Raw genomic sequence first — 17513 nt, 5'->3', positions numbered from 1 at the left:
TTTTCCCAAAGTTACCTACAGTTTTATAGATTTTTGCTACTAAAGCCATTTCTGTTCCACCCTGTAAAGCCCAGTGGTTTAGTTATTCCTCAAATATTAGTTAATTGTTATTTCAGATCATGTATGTTGCTCTTTCCTGTAGCTTTTCCAGTTCTGTTCTATCTTTTATGAGACAAGAGACAAGGATAGCATTTGCGTTCAAAATATAATCATGGATGGATTTAAACTTGGTGGCTGTATTTTTAATTTCCTAAGCATTCCTAATTTTTTTAGTACCTATTATAAGACCAAGAACTAGCAGCTCAGGCATAAACCATTCTGTAACACATTTCATGTTTATAACCATGTTTATAACCCGCGTTATTTTTCCTGTTTATACAACATTCACCTACACTGAATTTTTTATTTTAGTGGCTTATCATTTTAGGTTCTGAGAGTCTTTTCCAATTATTCCCAATTCCTTCAGATTTAGTACCCTGAATAATTTAGTGTAATCAGCATGGCTTTCATGGCTTTACCATAAATCAGTAATGAATACGCTGAGGACAGAAAATACCAGGACTTTGTTGCTTACTTTCCCAAGAAAAAATATTACTTTTTTCCCCCTATTTTTAACTCATACCTTGTTTATTTATTGTCTTCTATACTTCAGCTACACAGCATCTAGAAAAATAGAAAAATTGATGGAACCTGGAATACAATTATTGAGTTGATCATGCACAAGCAACTGTAGGTAGTTTTGCATTTAGTGTCTGTGCGTAGGCTGTACAAGTAGCATGCTCACCACTGATCTGACATTCATGCAAAATCCCATTATATGGAAACTCTGTGTTTCAGCTGCTCATCTCCAAAGCTCTCTGCAGGTCTACAGCAATAACATATTTCCCAAGATGACTGTTGCATACAGTAATCCTGTTTTACACTGCACACGGTAGTTCACACTTAGCATCATTTGGCATGAACTATTTTTTACTGGGATCAACTTCCATAAAATTTTCAACATAATTCACTGCAGGGACCACATAAGCAAGACCAAGCCAGTCTTAGTTCCTTTGGTTTTTAGCAGTTTGGTGCCAGGCCTTGCAAAGCAGCGCCTACGTGATCTTGCCATCAGACTACACTAAGTGCAAACTGGGCTGGTAGTCTTCACAACACGTGAGACTCTCAGAACAGAAAATCCACAGGTGTGTCTGGCATACAGGTAAGGTCTCTGTAGGTAATATTCTGAGGAAAATTGGGCCAAGTCCTCTCAGGGGCACTGCAGACCAGCTAGAAGGTGTGGCTATGACTGACACACAGTTTTCATCAAATGGCCTAGGGACAGGCTCTCTTTTCAGTGTTAGACAGTGGTGTAAGCAAAGATATCTCTACTTCACACAGAAATATATAGAGAAAATGGGACAATCTTTGCCTGCCCTCTACATGTTTCCTGACACAGATTCTGCTGGTGTGACAGCACAAATCACACTCACTGTCAGATGAGGGGTTGGTTGGCTGAGTGAGATTTGTGCTGTTAAATTACAGAATGTTGATCAGAAAAACTGGAAATAATGTGTCAAAGTTTGTGGATTGTCTTTTATGTGTTCTTAGCATAGGTTTGTGAATGTTTGTGCTCACACTTACGCAGTTCAAGGAAAAGGAACCCCAAAAAATTTCAGCAATCCAGGCTAGGGAATCATAGTTTTTATAAAAGGACAAGACATGAGTTGCAAGCACGTGCAATTAGATCACATAATCCTGTGTGCAAAACATGCTTGTTAGCTGTTATCTGAGGATGTCAGCAGGGAAGATGGAAACAATATAGAAGGAGACTTGAAGATAATGAAAGCAGAAGGGTGTGAAGTGATTGTGCTCTTCAGATCAGCCTTTTAAGTTGCTGTGCAAGATTGACGATTTTGTAATCCTGCTTTTTTATGAGGTGTTGAATGAATGCTTAAGAAGACAGCACTTATCAGTGCTCATCAAAGTTTAAAAAGAACTGTTTGTACTAGCAGTCTGAAGATACCAGGTCTAACCAGGTTAGAGACAGTCAAGTATTAAAGATGAAAACACTGTGAAAGACATATATCAGGTGCTTGCACTGTAGCAGGCCATAGTTTACATACGTTTGCAGGAGTACAAACCTTGTTATATGCTTTTACTGCATACCTTTGATGAAGAAAGAAATGTACAGTGTACAAAATAGGTATGACAAAGTATAAATCTAGCATTAAATATTGAGAAGTGGGTCACATGGCATTGTAACAAGAATAATGAATACTGAATGGTGACTTTTTGATTGGTTGTCACTTAGAATGAATTAAATACACAAAATTATTTATGTCAGAGAAAGCAATGCAACTAATGGATGTTTCAGTAAACTGGTGATCAGAGGTCATCAGGTTCTTTTCAGCTGCTAAACTGCTGGCCTTAATATCTTCTCATATAGTAACAACATACAGTTAATTTCTCTTCCTTTACTCCAAGACTGCTGAACAACAATTTTTATAAAAATTATGTCTTTCAGTAAATATTTTGTCTGAAAAAGTTTAGACAGTAGTTTCTATTGCAAAGTACCAACCAGGTTATGAGCTATTTAAAATCATCCATCAAATCATATACAACATTGTCCCGAACTGTATAAATATAAGTATTAAGGTCAGAGATCTGGCTTTTATTTGACCATATCCAGGCTGTCTGAGAAAAAAAAATCTGGAGAAAAAAAGCAGGAAGGGACAGAAAACAGATGTGAGGAATTTAATATCTAAAAAATTAAGGAATTTTTAGGTACAGTGAAATACTGTTTGCATTGATTTTCTAAATCCTGATCACCCATACCATACAGCCGGCCTAATCTACACTTCTCAGATGTTCGTTCTGTTCCCAGAGTCCTTATAAAGTTTTCTCGCAAAAGAGATTATAATGATCAAGTAACATTAGGAATATTTGTGGCATTGCAGAAGAAAACTGCTGAAAGTGTTGATGAGTAACTACCACCAAATATAATTATGTAAAAAAGAATGATCATTATAGCTGTCCAGGGGTAATCTTTCATTATAAACATGTGGATCCCATATTTTAAAATACCATGGATTCCTTTTAGCCGTGTGAGGCAAAGACAGACATAAACTATTAGAACCAACAACTAATTGATGTTGTGGATTAGTGTGTTTGGCAACTTTCTGATTCGCAGGGAAAACACTAAAAGCATCTATTTTTTTCCCAGAGAAGCATAGCAGTAACAAAATACTGCTAGAAATTGTTCTTAGTCATGGCATTTTAAAGAGGAGCCTGTAGAATTTTGTGATTTTTTTTCTATTTTACCCCAGTATTAAGTTATTATGCACATAGAGACTCAGGAGGAGATCCTACCTGCCACATGCAGTGCAGTGCACACTGCCAAGCTTTGTGATAGCTATGCAGGTAGTTATGCTTCTGCGTCCTACCTTCAACTATAAGATAAGTGTTTCACATGAGAAAATAGCAGTCCATATTTTTCTGGTCCTGTTTTCTTTCACAAAGGGGAGTCAAGATCCATCATAAGATCAAATGTGGTCCAAAATGAAACAAAATTGATGAAAGAGAGCTGTTGTCCCACTTAGCTGTTCTTCTAGCAGCCTTAGTTAGAACAAAAGCCACAGTATGTGTCAGACAGTCTCAGCAGCAGACAACAAACTTGTATGAAGATTGTTGGTAGACAAATTGCAGAGAACATCTGCAGCACACTGGGCTTCCTGTCCCACAACATCTATACAATGCCTCATAAGATTTTTTCATCTGTTTGTATATACTGTGACTGCTTTAGCACCCAGGCTCACTTCCATCTGCTTATACTGTCAGTGCCTAAATACTGTTTGGTGCCATTTAGTTGTCATTTGTACTCCATTTGCAAATACAGGTATTGTATCTGTTAGCTAATTTGCGCCCATTAGTTCTTTTGTCAATACATTCCATCCAGCTAGAAACTCCTCCCTTCCCCAGGAGGGAAAGCACAGATTGCAGGTGATATACAGATGCTTCTGTCAGTCATCATGCACTTGAACTGTTTCTTCTGCAGTGCAACTGTCTGATATCCCTCCCTAGTCTGTTAGGATGGACATTGAGTGGAATAGCCTTACCTCTACTCAGTTTCTTCCAGTTAAACTTATTCACCTTGAATCTTATGCAAGAGGTAAAATGCAGGAGGTGAATATAGTAATCATGAGTGTGAAAGATAATTTGAGATTTCACCCAGGTTGAAATAGGCAGATTCATACAGCCCTCAAAAAATGTCCTGAGCTGTACTACTCACTTACAAGCTTTCCATTCTCCTGCATGTTTCTGTGGAGACATGGAAATTTAAGACTTGGCAGAAGTCCTGAGTGCCTGGTCCTGTCTACAAAATGGAAACATACATGGACTGCCAAGTTTCGATTAGGATTTGGAATAGGATCCAGGTTTCCTTATAAACACATGAAGTAGTCATTCTGCTCAAGTCAGTACCCATCAGGCCTTAGTTAGAACATTGGTCCAGTCTTGGGCACCTCAGTTCAAAAAAACTAGCCAACTGGAAAGAGACCAAAAAGAGAGCACTAGAAGGTCTAGAAAATATATACTACTAAAACTGACTGCAAAAACTTGGATTGTTTAGTCCTTAGAGTTTTAGGTTGATTTGTTTTCTATTGAAAGTTTTTTCCAAGCCAGATAATTCTAGTGATTTTGTTTATAATGCTGCTCCACAAACAGTTACATCTGAAGGGCTGGTGAACTTCAGCACAGAGACAGGAAAAAGAAGCTGGGGAAGGGAAGCCTGAAACTCTTTAGCCATCTTTGTCAAGAAATCTAATCAGATAACTAAAACCCTGTATCTAATCATATGTACTATACTGTGATGGTGGTGTTTTGTTTTCCATTTTTCCTCTTGGCATAGGAGTCACTACTCTTCCTTGGTTAGTACGAGTCGTCACTTATAGCTTCTCTGTCCCAAAACCAGATCAGATAATGTATTCCTGCACTGTCTGTGTCTAATTTAAAAGTTACCAAATCCTGCAGTGTGGGGTCAAGCAGGCTGAGATGCTCAGACATCAACATTTTCCATCAACATTCATGCAGCTGTTTACATGTCTTCCCATCTTGGCTCAAAACACAAAGCTCAAGAAATCTGAGCTCTGATTAACAGAACCAGGTACAGTTGGTCCTTTGTGTAGCCATCCCATCTCAACAGTGTGAATTAAGTCCATCTGAAGGTAGCAAACATGTTTCTATTCCCTAGCACTTCGGCTAAATCTGATTGCATGCTTGTGTGTTAGTGATGAAAGTGACAGACATGGTGTCCTTGAGGGAACATCTGAACTCATCATAACTGACAACATAGATTTGTCCTCAATGTCACTTCCATCGTTTCCTTTGCTTCAGTTTAACCCATCTAGCTTCGGAAACTTAATAGAAGGGGTGGTGGTGTTTAGAACTGCCCTTTGAAGCTGCCTGTCTTCACTGACCAGAGGGAAAAATGTAGGCTAATTGTGATCCTGAAGTAATTGTGTCTGTTACATGTCAGGAAGAATACTAGCTAAATTGATTCCTGACAATTTTGTTGCTAAACCTAAACTCCTCCTTTGCTAACTAACAGCTCTCACTATTGATCACTAAGGGGTTCTCTCACCCCAGGTTCCACTCTTTGATTTGCTTGGTCTACAGCGAACCATTGATTGAGGCATCTGTGCTCTGCTCTGAAATTAAAACCATAAAAGCAGTAGAAGATAAAAAAGAAGATGCTACAGACTGTGTGGATCTAAAAATGGGCTCTAATAATTAGTCTTTTATGTGATTTTTATGCACATCTTATGCTGAATCTATGCTGATATAAAAAGGCTCAGAGGTATTGTTACAATAATCTTCCAGAAGTTTTGATGCATTTCTCAGGCTTATCCAAATTAGATGTGGTCACAGAAAAGTCCATGGGACATTAATATTTTGGTTATGGTTGATCTAAATATTACGCATTAGCAGACTGTGATCCTCCAGTACATTTCTAATCTAGAGTAGGAACAATGGCAGTTTCAAAAAATATGAAGTGTTAATAAAAGCTACAGAACTGGTTTAACTTAGAATAAACTTTTATTTTTAAGGCAAAACTTAGGTTATGGTTCAGGTTGGTTATTATTTGAGATTTCTGCCCATAATTGTGGCACTGTCAGTTGTGTGATTTCTATCTTAAGCTCCCTTTCAACATCAAGCACAGCGCAAAGCTGTGAAAAGCCAGTTTATTCCCACATGCAGTGACCCCAAGCCCTGTCTTCTCCAGTTACCTACCAAGAGCTGCAGTTTCCTTCATGGGCCCAGCAGCTGCTTCTTACCCTGTGGGAAACCAAAAGGTTTCACAAGCTCTCAGTCATCACCACATTCTATCCAGCTGAACTCACTCTTCATCTACAATACTTTTGCAATCAGAACAAAACTCAAAGGAGGGAGGGATTGTTTGTGGATTGCTACGAGATAATCTCTGAAGGGTGTAGGAAGATGGATGGTGGTTCTGTTCTTCTACGTAGAGAGGACTGCAACTAGTGTTGGATATGTTGTAAATGTGTTTATAAGAACTCCTTAAGAGAGATACCAGAACAAATGATACAACTACACAAAAATGACCACTGCCTCACACTGCAAAGAAGTTGAACTTGGTCCCAGAGTCAAGTGTTTCTTCTTGCTGCAGACTGTCTGCATCACTGCACTTCTGCCTTGACAACAGATCTGATATTCTGTCAAGTTACTTAGCATAATTTCATTTACAGTAATTTCACGACCATAAGGCGCACCAGACTATAAGGTGCACCCCCCGAGAGTCGGCAAAATTCACAACTTTGTAGATCATATAAGGCGCACAGGACTATAAGGCGCACTTTTTTTTTCAGTGAGGCTCCGCCCCCAGCTCCCCCCATGCGGTTGCTGGATGAGGCCCCGCCTCAAGCCGGCAGCCATTGGCCCCCGGGACCTGCCTGTACCCGTCAGGGGCGGTGCTGTGGGCCCCCGGGCCCGCCTCCACCCGGCTGCCGCGGCACTGCCGGCTCCCCCCACGGCTCACGGCTCACAGTTCCAGGGTGGCAAATGTCGCAACTTTGTCCATCAGATAAGGCGCACCAGACTATAAGATGCACTTCCAGGTTTGGGGGAAAATTTTAGTCAAAAGGGTGTGCCTTATAGTCGTGAAATTACTGTAGTTTCTAAGCAAGAAGACAAACTGGTTTCTGTTGCATTGTAATGTGCATAATGATCACTTTTATAAACTATAAAAATGCAGTTTATTTAAGTTAAATTCATTTGGGTTCTGTTGGGAATATGTTTAAAGCCTTTGGGACCTGTAAAGACAGCACATGCATAGCTACAGGGCACATCACAAGTTGATATTTGAAATCTTTCTAGTTATAATGAATTGGAAATGGTTTGGGTATTGAAAGCTATGTTTTTACAATGGATGTGGTCAATGGGGATTAGTTGTAATTGTAGGGTTTTACAGAGTTATGGCTGTAAAATAATAGTGTGCTATCTGGTTTAAAACCATAATAGAGGCCAGAGCATTTTAGTATTTCTAATTAATTTATTTTCATTTCCATGTTCCTAAGAAGCTTGAAACCAGAATAAATAACTCCTAAGACTTTTGTCCCAATAACATTTTTTTTTTTTGTACTACTTATTATCAAGAATAATTACAAATCAGATCATATAATGGAAATTACTTACCTTACATATCTTCTTGTAGCAAAGTGTTAAGGCATGGGAATACCTAAGACCAAGCAATGGTATAAAATCAGATACAAGAAGCATGCAAGGAAGCATGTTGAAATGCTTTTTTTTTTGTTTCAGTCACAGAGAAAAGAAAAAAGCTCCAGCGAAAGGTTACCACTGATGGGAATAAAATAAGAAATTAAAAAAAAAAAAAAAGAGGAAAACACTGTCATTTTAAGCTTCATGCTGTATTCTCAATTTCCTTTTTTAATATATTCCTGATGAATTTAATAATACTTCAAGAATAATCAAATTAATATTTTCACCCCTACATCAAGTGCATTTTACTTATTTTTATTCAAATTAAGTTATTTCAAAATTCTAAAAAATCTTAGGCTTTCTTGCAGATTCATGTCAGATGAGTACGTGCTCTCTTGCTGACTTTTGAAATTTGTCTACATCACTAAAACTAATGAAAGACTCCTATTGCCTTCAAAAGATTTTTATCAAATTAGAGATTCTTCCCATGGAAAAATCTGTAAATAGCAGAAAATAATTCGCAATCTAGACAAAATCTAGATTGCAATTGTGATTGGAACTAGCAGGTAACTCTTGGAGGACTACAGAGAGTAGCAAAATATCAAATTAGGACCCTATCACTGAAGGGTTAACAGATCAAGATTAAATGCATTTGAAAGAAAACATCCATTAAGATATCCACTTGTCCCAAAAGAAATAGTGTAGAACACAGAATGTGCAAAATTGTCAACAGAAATTATACATTTTTTCAACTTTCAAGCACACTCTCAGAGAGGATAAATCTGGGATCATTAGTGATGATATTATCAATCTGATAATAATTTGGAACAATTCTGCTGTATTTCCTACAACTAAATAGCTTAACCAGCGATAATCAAGCTACTTGTTGTGGATATAATGTAAATGTACTAACATTTCTCTTCAGGACTTCCTTACAGTTGCTCCACTGAGAATATAATGGAGCATGAAATTGCAAACAAACTTTACCAGAAAAAAACAAAATATATTTTCATTAATTGTAGGAGTACTTGTGTTTAAGTATTTTGCTGAAAAGCATTGATGTCCATCATATAGGTGCAGGTCACTTAAAATGGGTTAATTGTCTACAAGTTTCTAATTTCCTTCAGCTCTTAATGAAATAAGTAATCAAAATAGCCTACTATGATGTTATTGTTACAAGGATGTTGTGGCAAAATCTAAACCAGCTCAATCCCTTTCAACATAAAAATATATAATGGCACATATTATGCCGGTATTTTTCTTGCTTCTTTGTGTTTTGGTTTGGTTGTTTTTTTTGTCTTGTTACTGGTGTTAGAAATGGACCCAGACATAGTTCAGAATACAATTTTGTAGAAAGAATTAACTGAATTCTTCTCATCACTTTTTGGCATGGAAAATATAAAAAAAATTTAAAAATGTTACTCATGGTGTTGTTTACACCACATTCTTGCCCCATGATAGCTTACCATCCACAAGCTAGTCCACTTTGCTCTGATTTTGAGCACAATTACTTTAGCAGATGTCCCGTGGGAGAGCTGCTCAGTCCTCTATAGCAATTCTCTCTCAGAAGATCAAGAAAGCAACTTTGGCTTTTCTTTTCTGTGAAAATGAGCAATTTTTTAAGAACAATACAGATTAGGGCCCTGCAAATACGGACTCGTTCATCTGCCTCTATCAGTGGCATGTCCCTGGTACTTGTAAGCTACCACAACCCAATCAAGAAGGAGTTCTGCCCCTCCTGTAATTTCTCTATCGGTACACCCTTAGTGTAGCACGCTGAGTTAGCCAGGCCATTGATCCAACTATTGCTACATAAATTTCATGAGAGCAGAAGAAATGTTGGAGCCAGGCATGCAGTCTCCTACTCTGAAATCAGTATGCTCCTGGGCAGAAAACAAACATGAAAAGGTGTTTCTCCCATTAAAGGTCCTTTGAGCCATGCAGGGGTGGAAAGGGGTGGAAAAATCATATTTATGACGAACAGAGCAAAATGTTTCTGATATCTGGAAGACAAAGATGGTGTGGTCATTAGTGTTGGTCTTACTATTTCCCACATTGTCAACACACTTGCCAAAAGTGAATTTATCAGCTCAGTGCAACCAAGAGATTTAGTTTATCTAAATGTTCTGAAAGGAATTGTTTAACAAGGGTTTTAAAGATTGGGGCAAATCCAATATTCTATTGACATATGCTATATATTTAATTTGATGCTGTGGTTTTAATGTCTCTTCTGACAAATTTTAGTAAAATGTATCCTAAGAAGAATGGGGTTATTTCAGTATCTATGGGGTTTAAAATACAGGGATAGGAAACACATGTTTGTATATTCTTGCAGTGGTTTAAAGAGTATTTCTGCTGAATTTTTTGGTCCGTTGATTCTAAATATTATAAGTCTAGTATTTTTCAAGTTTGTTGTCTTCTCTATAGTGAGAAAATCCTGTAACAAAGTGACTAAATAACTCAACTTTATTTTTTAGGCATATTGGAGATAACATCCGTAGAAATTGGAGTTGTGGCGGTTAAGTCTATTAAGAGCAACTACTATTTAGCCATGAACAAAAAAGGAAAAGTCTACGGCTCTGTAAGTACCTTTTTACATTCCAAAATTATTTCAGGAGTCAGCACAGTTCCCTGTCTTGCCTAGTGAAGACACTTTTTGTCTGTGTGTTGCTACTAATTAGAGCTGAAATGATCTGTTCATCAAAATTTCATCCTCTGATAAACCAGGATCATCCCTCTCCGCAAGCTTCCTGTTGTTTGATAAGCTCATGTCATACCAACATAGCTGTTGGGATTTATCATACTTATTGCCTCAGTCACACTGCTTATTAAGGAGTTTTCAGTAGAGAGGGTCTCACAAATTGTTATCTTTAAGGCTTTTTTTTCTTGTTTTTTCTGCAGTGCAATCACACTTAGCAGAAATTCAAGGGTGGAGAGAGGGATAAAGTGGGCCTGAAATCATGGAAACTTGAGCTGCTTGAGTAAACACACCAAATCATTAAATTAAAACTTTGAAGAAGATTCCTAGAGTAGTAGGCTTTAAGATGACTATACTGATTAATGGTTAATATTATGGACAGAACAGAGAGACATGAATTTAATATCAGTAACATGAATTTAATTATCTGAGCAGAATTCAGGTCTCACTTGAAAGTTGTCCATATGTACTTAATTTTAATTTTAAATTTTAAATTTAAGTTTAGGGTTACTGATACTTTCAGGGGGGAAAAGTCCAAACAACAAAACTCAGAAATAATTGACCAAACAAACAAACAAACAAAAAAAACCAAAACAAAAAAACAACCCACAAAACAAACCCAAAGAAAAACCCAGAATCTGTCCAAATATTTTTAATAGAAAGCACTATGATCTATAAATCTAACAATCAAATTCAAATATATCCTCAAACATCCGCATGATTATACAAACCACTAGATTGTTCTGGAATTACATCTGGTTTGGTTTACAATTTTGCAATGTTGTTCCAGTTCCTGGAAAGGTTATGAGCCATTCCGCAGGTTGCTTCATATTTAGATCATCCATATCCTTTATGGAAGGGAAGTCACATATAGGCACTACATTTACCATTGAGCAATGTAGCTAGATCTCCCATTTCTGCTGAAAACAGTGAATAATGTCAAGTGAGACTCAAGGGGCCTATAGTCATTTGGCCTTCTTTTTAAAATAAACATTTCTACAGAGTGTGTTTAGTTCATACAAACTATATAAACTGTCCTCCCTCATCTGCACTGTGGCTAGTCACTCCTGGTTCAGCAACATATACTTCTGATTTTCTAAACTCTATGACAGTGTCAAAGAATCATATTAAGGAAAGACCAGAACAAAGAAATTTTTCTTATATTCCTGTAAATGCAGATTTAATTTCTAGATTTATACTGGTCAGAAATACTGAATGATTAGTGCTTATTGAGAGAGAAAACTATGTACTGATTTACTCAGTACATTCATTGATCATGGGTATGCTTCTGTATGTAGATGAAGGTTTTAGCATAAATCACCACCTTCAATTCACACATCTCAGTTGAGCGCTTCAGTCTTTTGTGATGGTCCATCCCAAAGCCCAAGACAGGATTTCTTATCCCAATTTTTAGCCTTGCCTAGTGTGGTGAGAGTCTGTTTAGAGTCTATCCCAGCACTATATATGTACAAAAGACATTGAAGCAGCTTTCATGTACCATAGATGGAAATTGCTGCCATAAGATTCAGTAATTCATAGTGTATTAGAAATAGTGTTGACAGGAAGATACGAATGTGGGAAGCCTTTTTTTTTAATTCCAGCTGAGATAATTTTTCAATATTCACATCATAAAATTACAGCATAATGATTTATCAAAGCCTATTCCATAATACTTTTGCAATTTCAAGAATGCTTCTGTTATTATTTTTCCCATAATCCCAGGACTTGCAGTTAGCCTCATATTACTACAGTGTGGCAGCTTGCAGATGGATATGAATACCAGAACCAATAAAAATTGTGAAAACACCCTTGAGCACGTGCACAATAGACCTTGGTGCAGGCTTATGCTGAAATTTGTTTGAGATGAGCAAAGTGTGTAGCACTCAGAACCCTGCCAGTAAGACTTCTTAAGCACATCACAACATCATCTTTTCTCTAGTGTCTAAAAATAGAAGTAAAAGTTGGATTTGAGTACAATTTTGCATCTAGGAAAACAAGCAAAACTCCTTCTATGTCAATCAAATACTTTTCCATTTGACTGGTTTTGGTTAAAATGAGAGAAAAAAAAAAGACTCACTATTCGGTTTCTTTAACAAAATGAACTTATTTAAGCTTCTTTAACAAATAGGCAGATAAGAGAAGTTACTGTGGTTTAGAATTGTGATTGATGAGCACCTGCCTTTTTTATACTTTGACTCCAGAGGTGACATATTACAGAAAAAACTGGGAAATTATCTATATGATATCTTTGTGAGTGTAAGCAATGTCTGTAGTGGTCTTGCCTTCATAGCGTCTTCCCCACTGATCATTGTTCAAATAACTACCAATCCTAAAATTAAACAGCACTTTTCGAGTCAAATTGAATTTGAATGTATGCAATTCCACCAAACAGGTCTTCTATGGTCATAGCCACAGCTAAGGGAAACATAAATTGTACACACAAAATTCTCACTGTATCAAAGTACTTGGCATTAACTAGTTTAAAAATTCTAATTTAAATTAATAGGTATGGAAATATATTTTAACCTGATTTCACTAGCATGGAACTTGGTTGATTATTCAGACTTATTTCTTATCAGTTAATGATCAAATTAAAAATAGTGCATCTAATTAGTCCATCATACTCTGAGATTCTGACCTGTTTCTTCATGAGCTGTGAAATTACATCTTATTTTCTGAAATGCAGAAGCAAAAATATGCTGACTTTTCATTTTAATTTAATTATGTTTCAAACATGCGACGTCTAAAAGTCTTCTAAATGCAATATAAATAGTTTGTTATGTTGGATGCGTTTATACATAGGAATTACTTGTTTATGAAAAGAACTATTCTTGACTTCAGTACAGAAAGGTGTAAAATTACACTTAACAGTCTAGAAAAAAAGTAGTATCCCCTACATGTTCCCATAGGCTTGTATTTTTGTTTCCTTCTAACAGCCTGACAACTGGTTCTCCATTAAAAATAGAAAACCTTAATCTCTGGTCCCATACATAAAATTACTTCCAGCCTTTTTCAGTCAGTAAGACATGGGATCATATATGATTCCTTTTTGGGCTGAGCCTCTTTTCGGGTCACCCAAGTGAATAGGCCTCACATCAATTCCAATAGCAACATAACAGTGACTTTCACATATCAAAAAAAAGCCCTTTTTCATTACCAATGTGGTCTAAAGATTCTTACTTTAAATAAGAAAAAGTCCTATACCATCAATATTTGTTTAATGTAGGGTATCAATAATCTCATTCAAGATATTTAATAATTATATTTCTTAGAACTGACGTGATTAAAGATTCCAGGGTTACTTCCTCATACTTTTGAGTTTATGACTGAGAATTTTATTTAATATTATTGCCATATTCCACCACAGAGAAGTTGATTTTCAGTTCTTAATGAATTATATAATTTAACTTCTATATCTATGCACTGAATAATTAATTTTATCTTTTTTAATTTCACTGTTTGCAGTCTAACTGATGCAGCTTTATATGCTGTGGACACAGTCAAACTTTTATTTAAATGCACTATAAAATCCTAAAAGAATGCCACATAAAAAAGTCTACAATCTTTTGAAGCATTTTTTTAAAGTGTTTGCCTTCAGTATGCTGAAATATTGTGTTTATTCTGAATTTGTGGTTTTTTCTCTTCTTTTAACAGAAGGAGTTTAATAGCGACTGCAAATTGAAGGAAAGAATAGAAGAAAATGGATATAACACATACGCGTCCTTAAATTGGAAGCACAATGGAAGGCAAATGTTTGTGGCCCTGAATGGGAGGGGAACCACGAAGAGAGGACAGAAAACAAGAAGGAAAAACACTTCAGCTCACTTTCTTCCTATGGTAGTCATGTCATAGACAAACAAAGCATTTTTTTGATGCAGTTGAACCAAAGGCTGTTATGTCAAGAATATTTGGTAATTCTCTTAAAAAGTAGATACGAAGAAGTAGCACAGACATCTGCATGTTTGAAATGAGAGCAGGGGAAGCCTTTGAAGGTTTTGTACTTATTGCTGGCACATGAAATACCTTTATTTAGTTTGTTGTCATATCTTATAATCAAATGAAGCTGGATCAAAGGGGATGGAATTTATTGCCAGTGTGAACTTTTTTTTTTTTTTTTTAATCACTGCAACAGACCTTGATGGACATAAGACAATCTGTTGTGTGATCTTCATGGGGAATGCTATTTATGGAATACTAACTCATATCAAAGTCCTTAATTGCTCATTCAAGCCTAATGATTCAATGAACAGTTAGACACACAAGCATTTACTGGAAGCACTTGGGTCATATGCACAAATAATGACATTTCTGGAGAAGCCTTGTGGATGAATGGATAGGATAAGCAAAGTAGTGTATAACTGTTCTAACAAAATGAATAGTATGGTTTGCTTGTATGTCCTAAATTCATTTCTTTTTATTTCTCTCTAAGTTATTTATTTAATAGGATGTTAAATATCTTTGTTATTTGAAATGTTTCCTCATTTGCTTTTTCTTATTTTCCCTTTTTCCTAGTACTTCACACAGAGGTTGATAGACTAAAATGCCACAACCTCAGAAGTACTCAGAGAATAGATATTAGACAAGGCTTTAAAGGCAGAATTTAGAGTGTATACTCCATTTTTTCCTAAACTGTCTTGCACTTAAGCATAAGACCAAACAAGCAGTGCTTGGATTTATGGTATTGGGTGTCTTTATAGTGGAGAAATTTTTGTACTTATCAGCACTCAAGAAAAACCTTCAAGAAATACTTTGTTCAAAGGGTCTTTCTGCTATTTTGAAATTGAGAGAAGGGGCCACATCTGTGCTTGGGTGTCAATGCATCTGTGTGTACATTCATCTGACTTTGATTTCAGCAAAATCTAAGGGATCTAGCACATTGCTATCAGTGTGATATTCTGCAGCACACATTGGGCTGGAACCCTGATGTGGTCAGCCCTATTAAAATCACAAGTGTTAAAATAAAATAGAAGTGTGTAAGTCCTGAGTGTAACATTTGACCACTGAAGGGGAAGCAAAAAGGCAACACAGTCCTGCACACCTTATTCAGTTGATAATCTTATTCAACTCATTTGCCTTTGGTACCAACTTGAAGAATCACAGGCATAGAGTGGGAGTGGTATCTAACTAAGGACTGCAAGACAGGAGATCCAAAATCATGCTCATGCATTTTTCAGAGATTGTTACTCACGTGTATATTATATATGAGAGCCAACCAAAAAGCTGTGCTGGTTTCCAGCTTTAGCATGCCTTTCATAACCATCACAGTAGCTGAAGGCTCGAAATACATAATATCCAGCACATTTTTATGAAGTGTTACTCGTCCCATGGCTTAACTTGAGCAACTGCAGTATAATAAAGTTAAGCATAATATGAAGTCTGTTCAATTAAAGGTACATAAGATTTGTTTTATATTTTGCTTTACTCAGTAATTTTAGAGAGCTCTGGATAGCTCACTGGTGTAACCATATTGAGATTCATTTTGTTAGAGCAGATAAATAGAAAACAGTACATCAAACAATTTGTACCACTGTCTTCACATTGTATTCCACTAAATAAATAAATAAGCCTTTGCAGTGTCTTTAGTAAGAAACAAAAGTAGTATAATATTATTTTGTTTTAAATACTTTAATGATAACTATAAGATTGTATTGATGCTGCAGTTTATCTTCAATATTTCTTGTTGTGAAAAAGTTGGTTTTATTTTTATTGTTTGGAGACTGTATTTTGGTACAAAGGAGAGCCTTGCTTAATGTGTCTTTTTGAGAATGTTTAACCTCTATAAAGGCTGGTGTTGTTGGAACCTTCTATAACTTATTTAAGTCAATGTTTAACCAGCACTTCAATCTTAATCTGTTATTTAAATATTAGCTGGGTTTTTTTTAAAAAAAAGCAAAAAAAAAAGCTTTCCCATAAAATACAAAATGGTCAGATTATATTTCCTGTCCTTAAATAAAGTCAGCCTTTTTAAAACTAGGAATTCTTTGAGAGACAACATATTTTTAGTTCATTTCTGATATTGTATTTCATGGTACTTTATCTCCAGTTTTCTTCTTCACAAATTACATTTTTCTAGAAAGAGAAATAAGAATTTCAGATTTTAAATGTAATTGCTGCTCACAGCAAAACTTAACTACCATGATAAAAGCGAGTTTCTGTTGTTTAAATTTGTAATCAGTAATTAAAACTGACAAGACATAATGGACCACCCATACTGAACCTTCAGTATGAGTTTGGATGAATGCAGTATTGAATGACGACTTAAGGAACGTTTAGGGTACAAATGAAATTCTCTTCTTATAGAATTACCTAGATTACTTGGTCAGGGGAGGATTATGCATAAATATTATCATAGTACTCAAAACACCATGCTGCTCAAACGACAAGATCAGGAAATATCACTTTCCCAAAGTGAGCCAGGAGCCATTAGTGACATGAAGAGTGGTTTCTGAAAATCAAGCAAAATAAAAAAACCCTTGAAGGAATCAATGATTCCTGTGTGTTTGGTATACTGTAACACCCACTATAGTGGGAGCAAACTGCAGATATTAGAGTATCCCAGATCCTCAACCATAAGCTCTGTTTTCTGTCACCCTGAGCATAACAGTCTCCTGAGTAAAAGGAAAACAGGGGAAGGGTTTTAGAAAATAAAAGGGATACCAAAATCACTGAGCAACAATGTATAGTATGTTATATTTAAATAAAAATAATAAACTGTGGGGATTAGAGAATAAAAGTATTGTCTTTGTTTGTTTTATTAACCTGAAATTGTACTGCACAATAAAAATAAAAAAGAAAAAGATCTGTTGTATTATGGGCTGTGATTTCGTGCTGTATGTCCCCCAAACAAAAATCACTAGAGCATTTCTAAGTATTTTTAATATTTTGAATGTGTGAGGCCACTATCTCCACACTAATAAAACCAAATGCTTCAGATTCTTCCTATATTTGAATCCACCTGGTTTTATACAGTGGAATAAAGCAATGAATTTAGAGGAAGCATGTTTGATGAAGATTGAATGGGTTTAGGAAGAAGAGCATGTACTAATACTGTTTTAAGTAAACTTTAGTTATGGAAAAGTAGTTACATTTTGTATAAGGC

At 36.1% G+C, this 17513-nt stretch overlaps 1 protein-coding gene across 3 annotated transcripts in view; it reads left to right on the top strand.

Moving 5' to 3' along the window:
- FGF10 (fibroblast growth factor 10) overlaps positions 1–17222 on the top strand; it is a 58811-nt gene extending 41589 nt beyond the window's left edge. For all 3 annotated transcript variants that reach the window (XM_033086301.1, XM_033086300.1, XM_033086298.2), the window contains 2 exons: positions 10194–10297; positions 14069–17222. In XM_033086301.1, the coding sequence (XP_032942192.1) occupies positions 10194–10297; positions 14069–14266 (302 nt within the window). In that variant the 3' untranslated portion in view covers positions 14267–17222. The remainder of the gene's footprint in view (positions 1–10193; positions 10298–14068) is intronic.
- Positions 17223–17513: the final 291 nt, after the last annotated feature.

This window comes from Catharus ustulatus, chromosome Z (assembly GCF_009819885.2).
Source record: "Catharus ustulatus isolate bCatUst1 chromosome Z, bCatUst1.pri.v2, whole genome shotgun sequence".
NCBI classification, from domain to species: Eukaryota; Metazoa; Chordata; class Aves; order Passeriformes; family Turdidae; genus Catharus; species Catharus ustulatus.
This window is presented reverse-complemented; position numbering and strand designations above follow the sequence as displayed.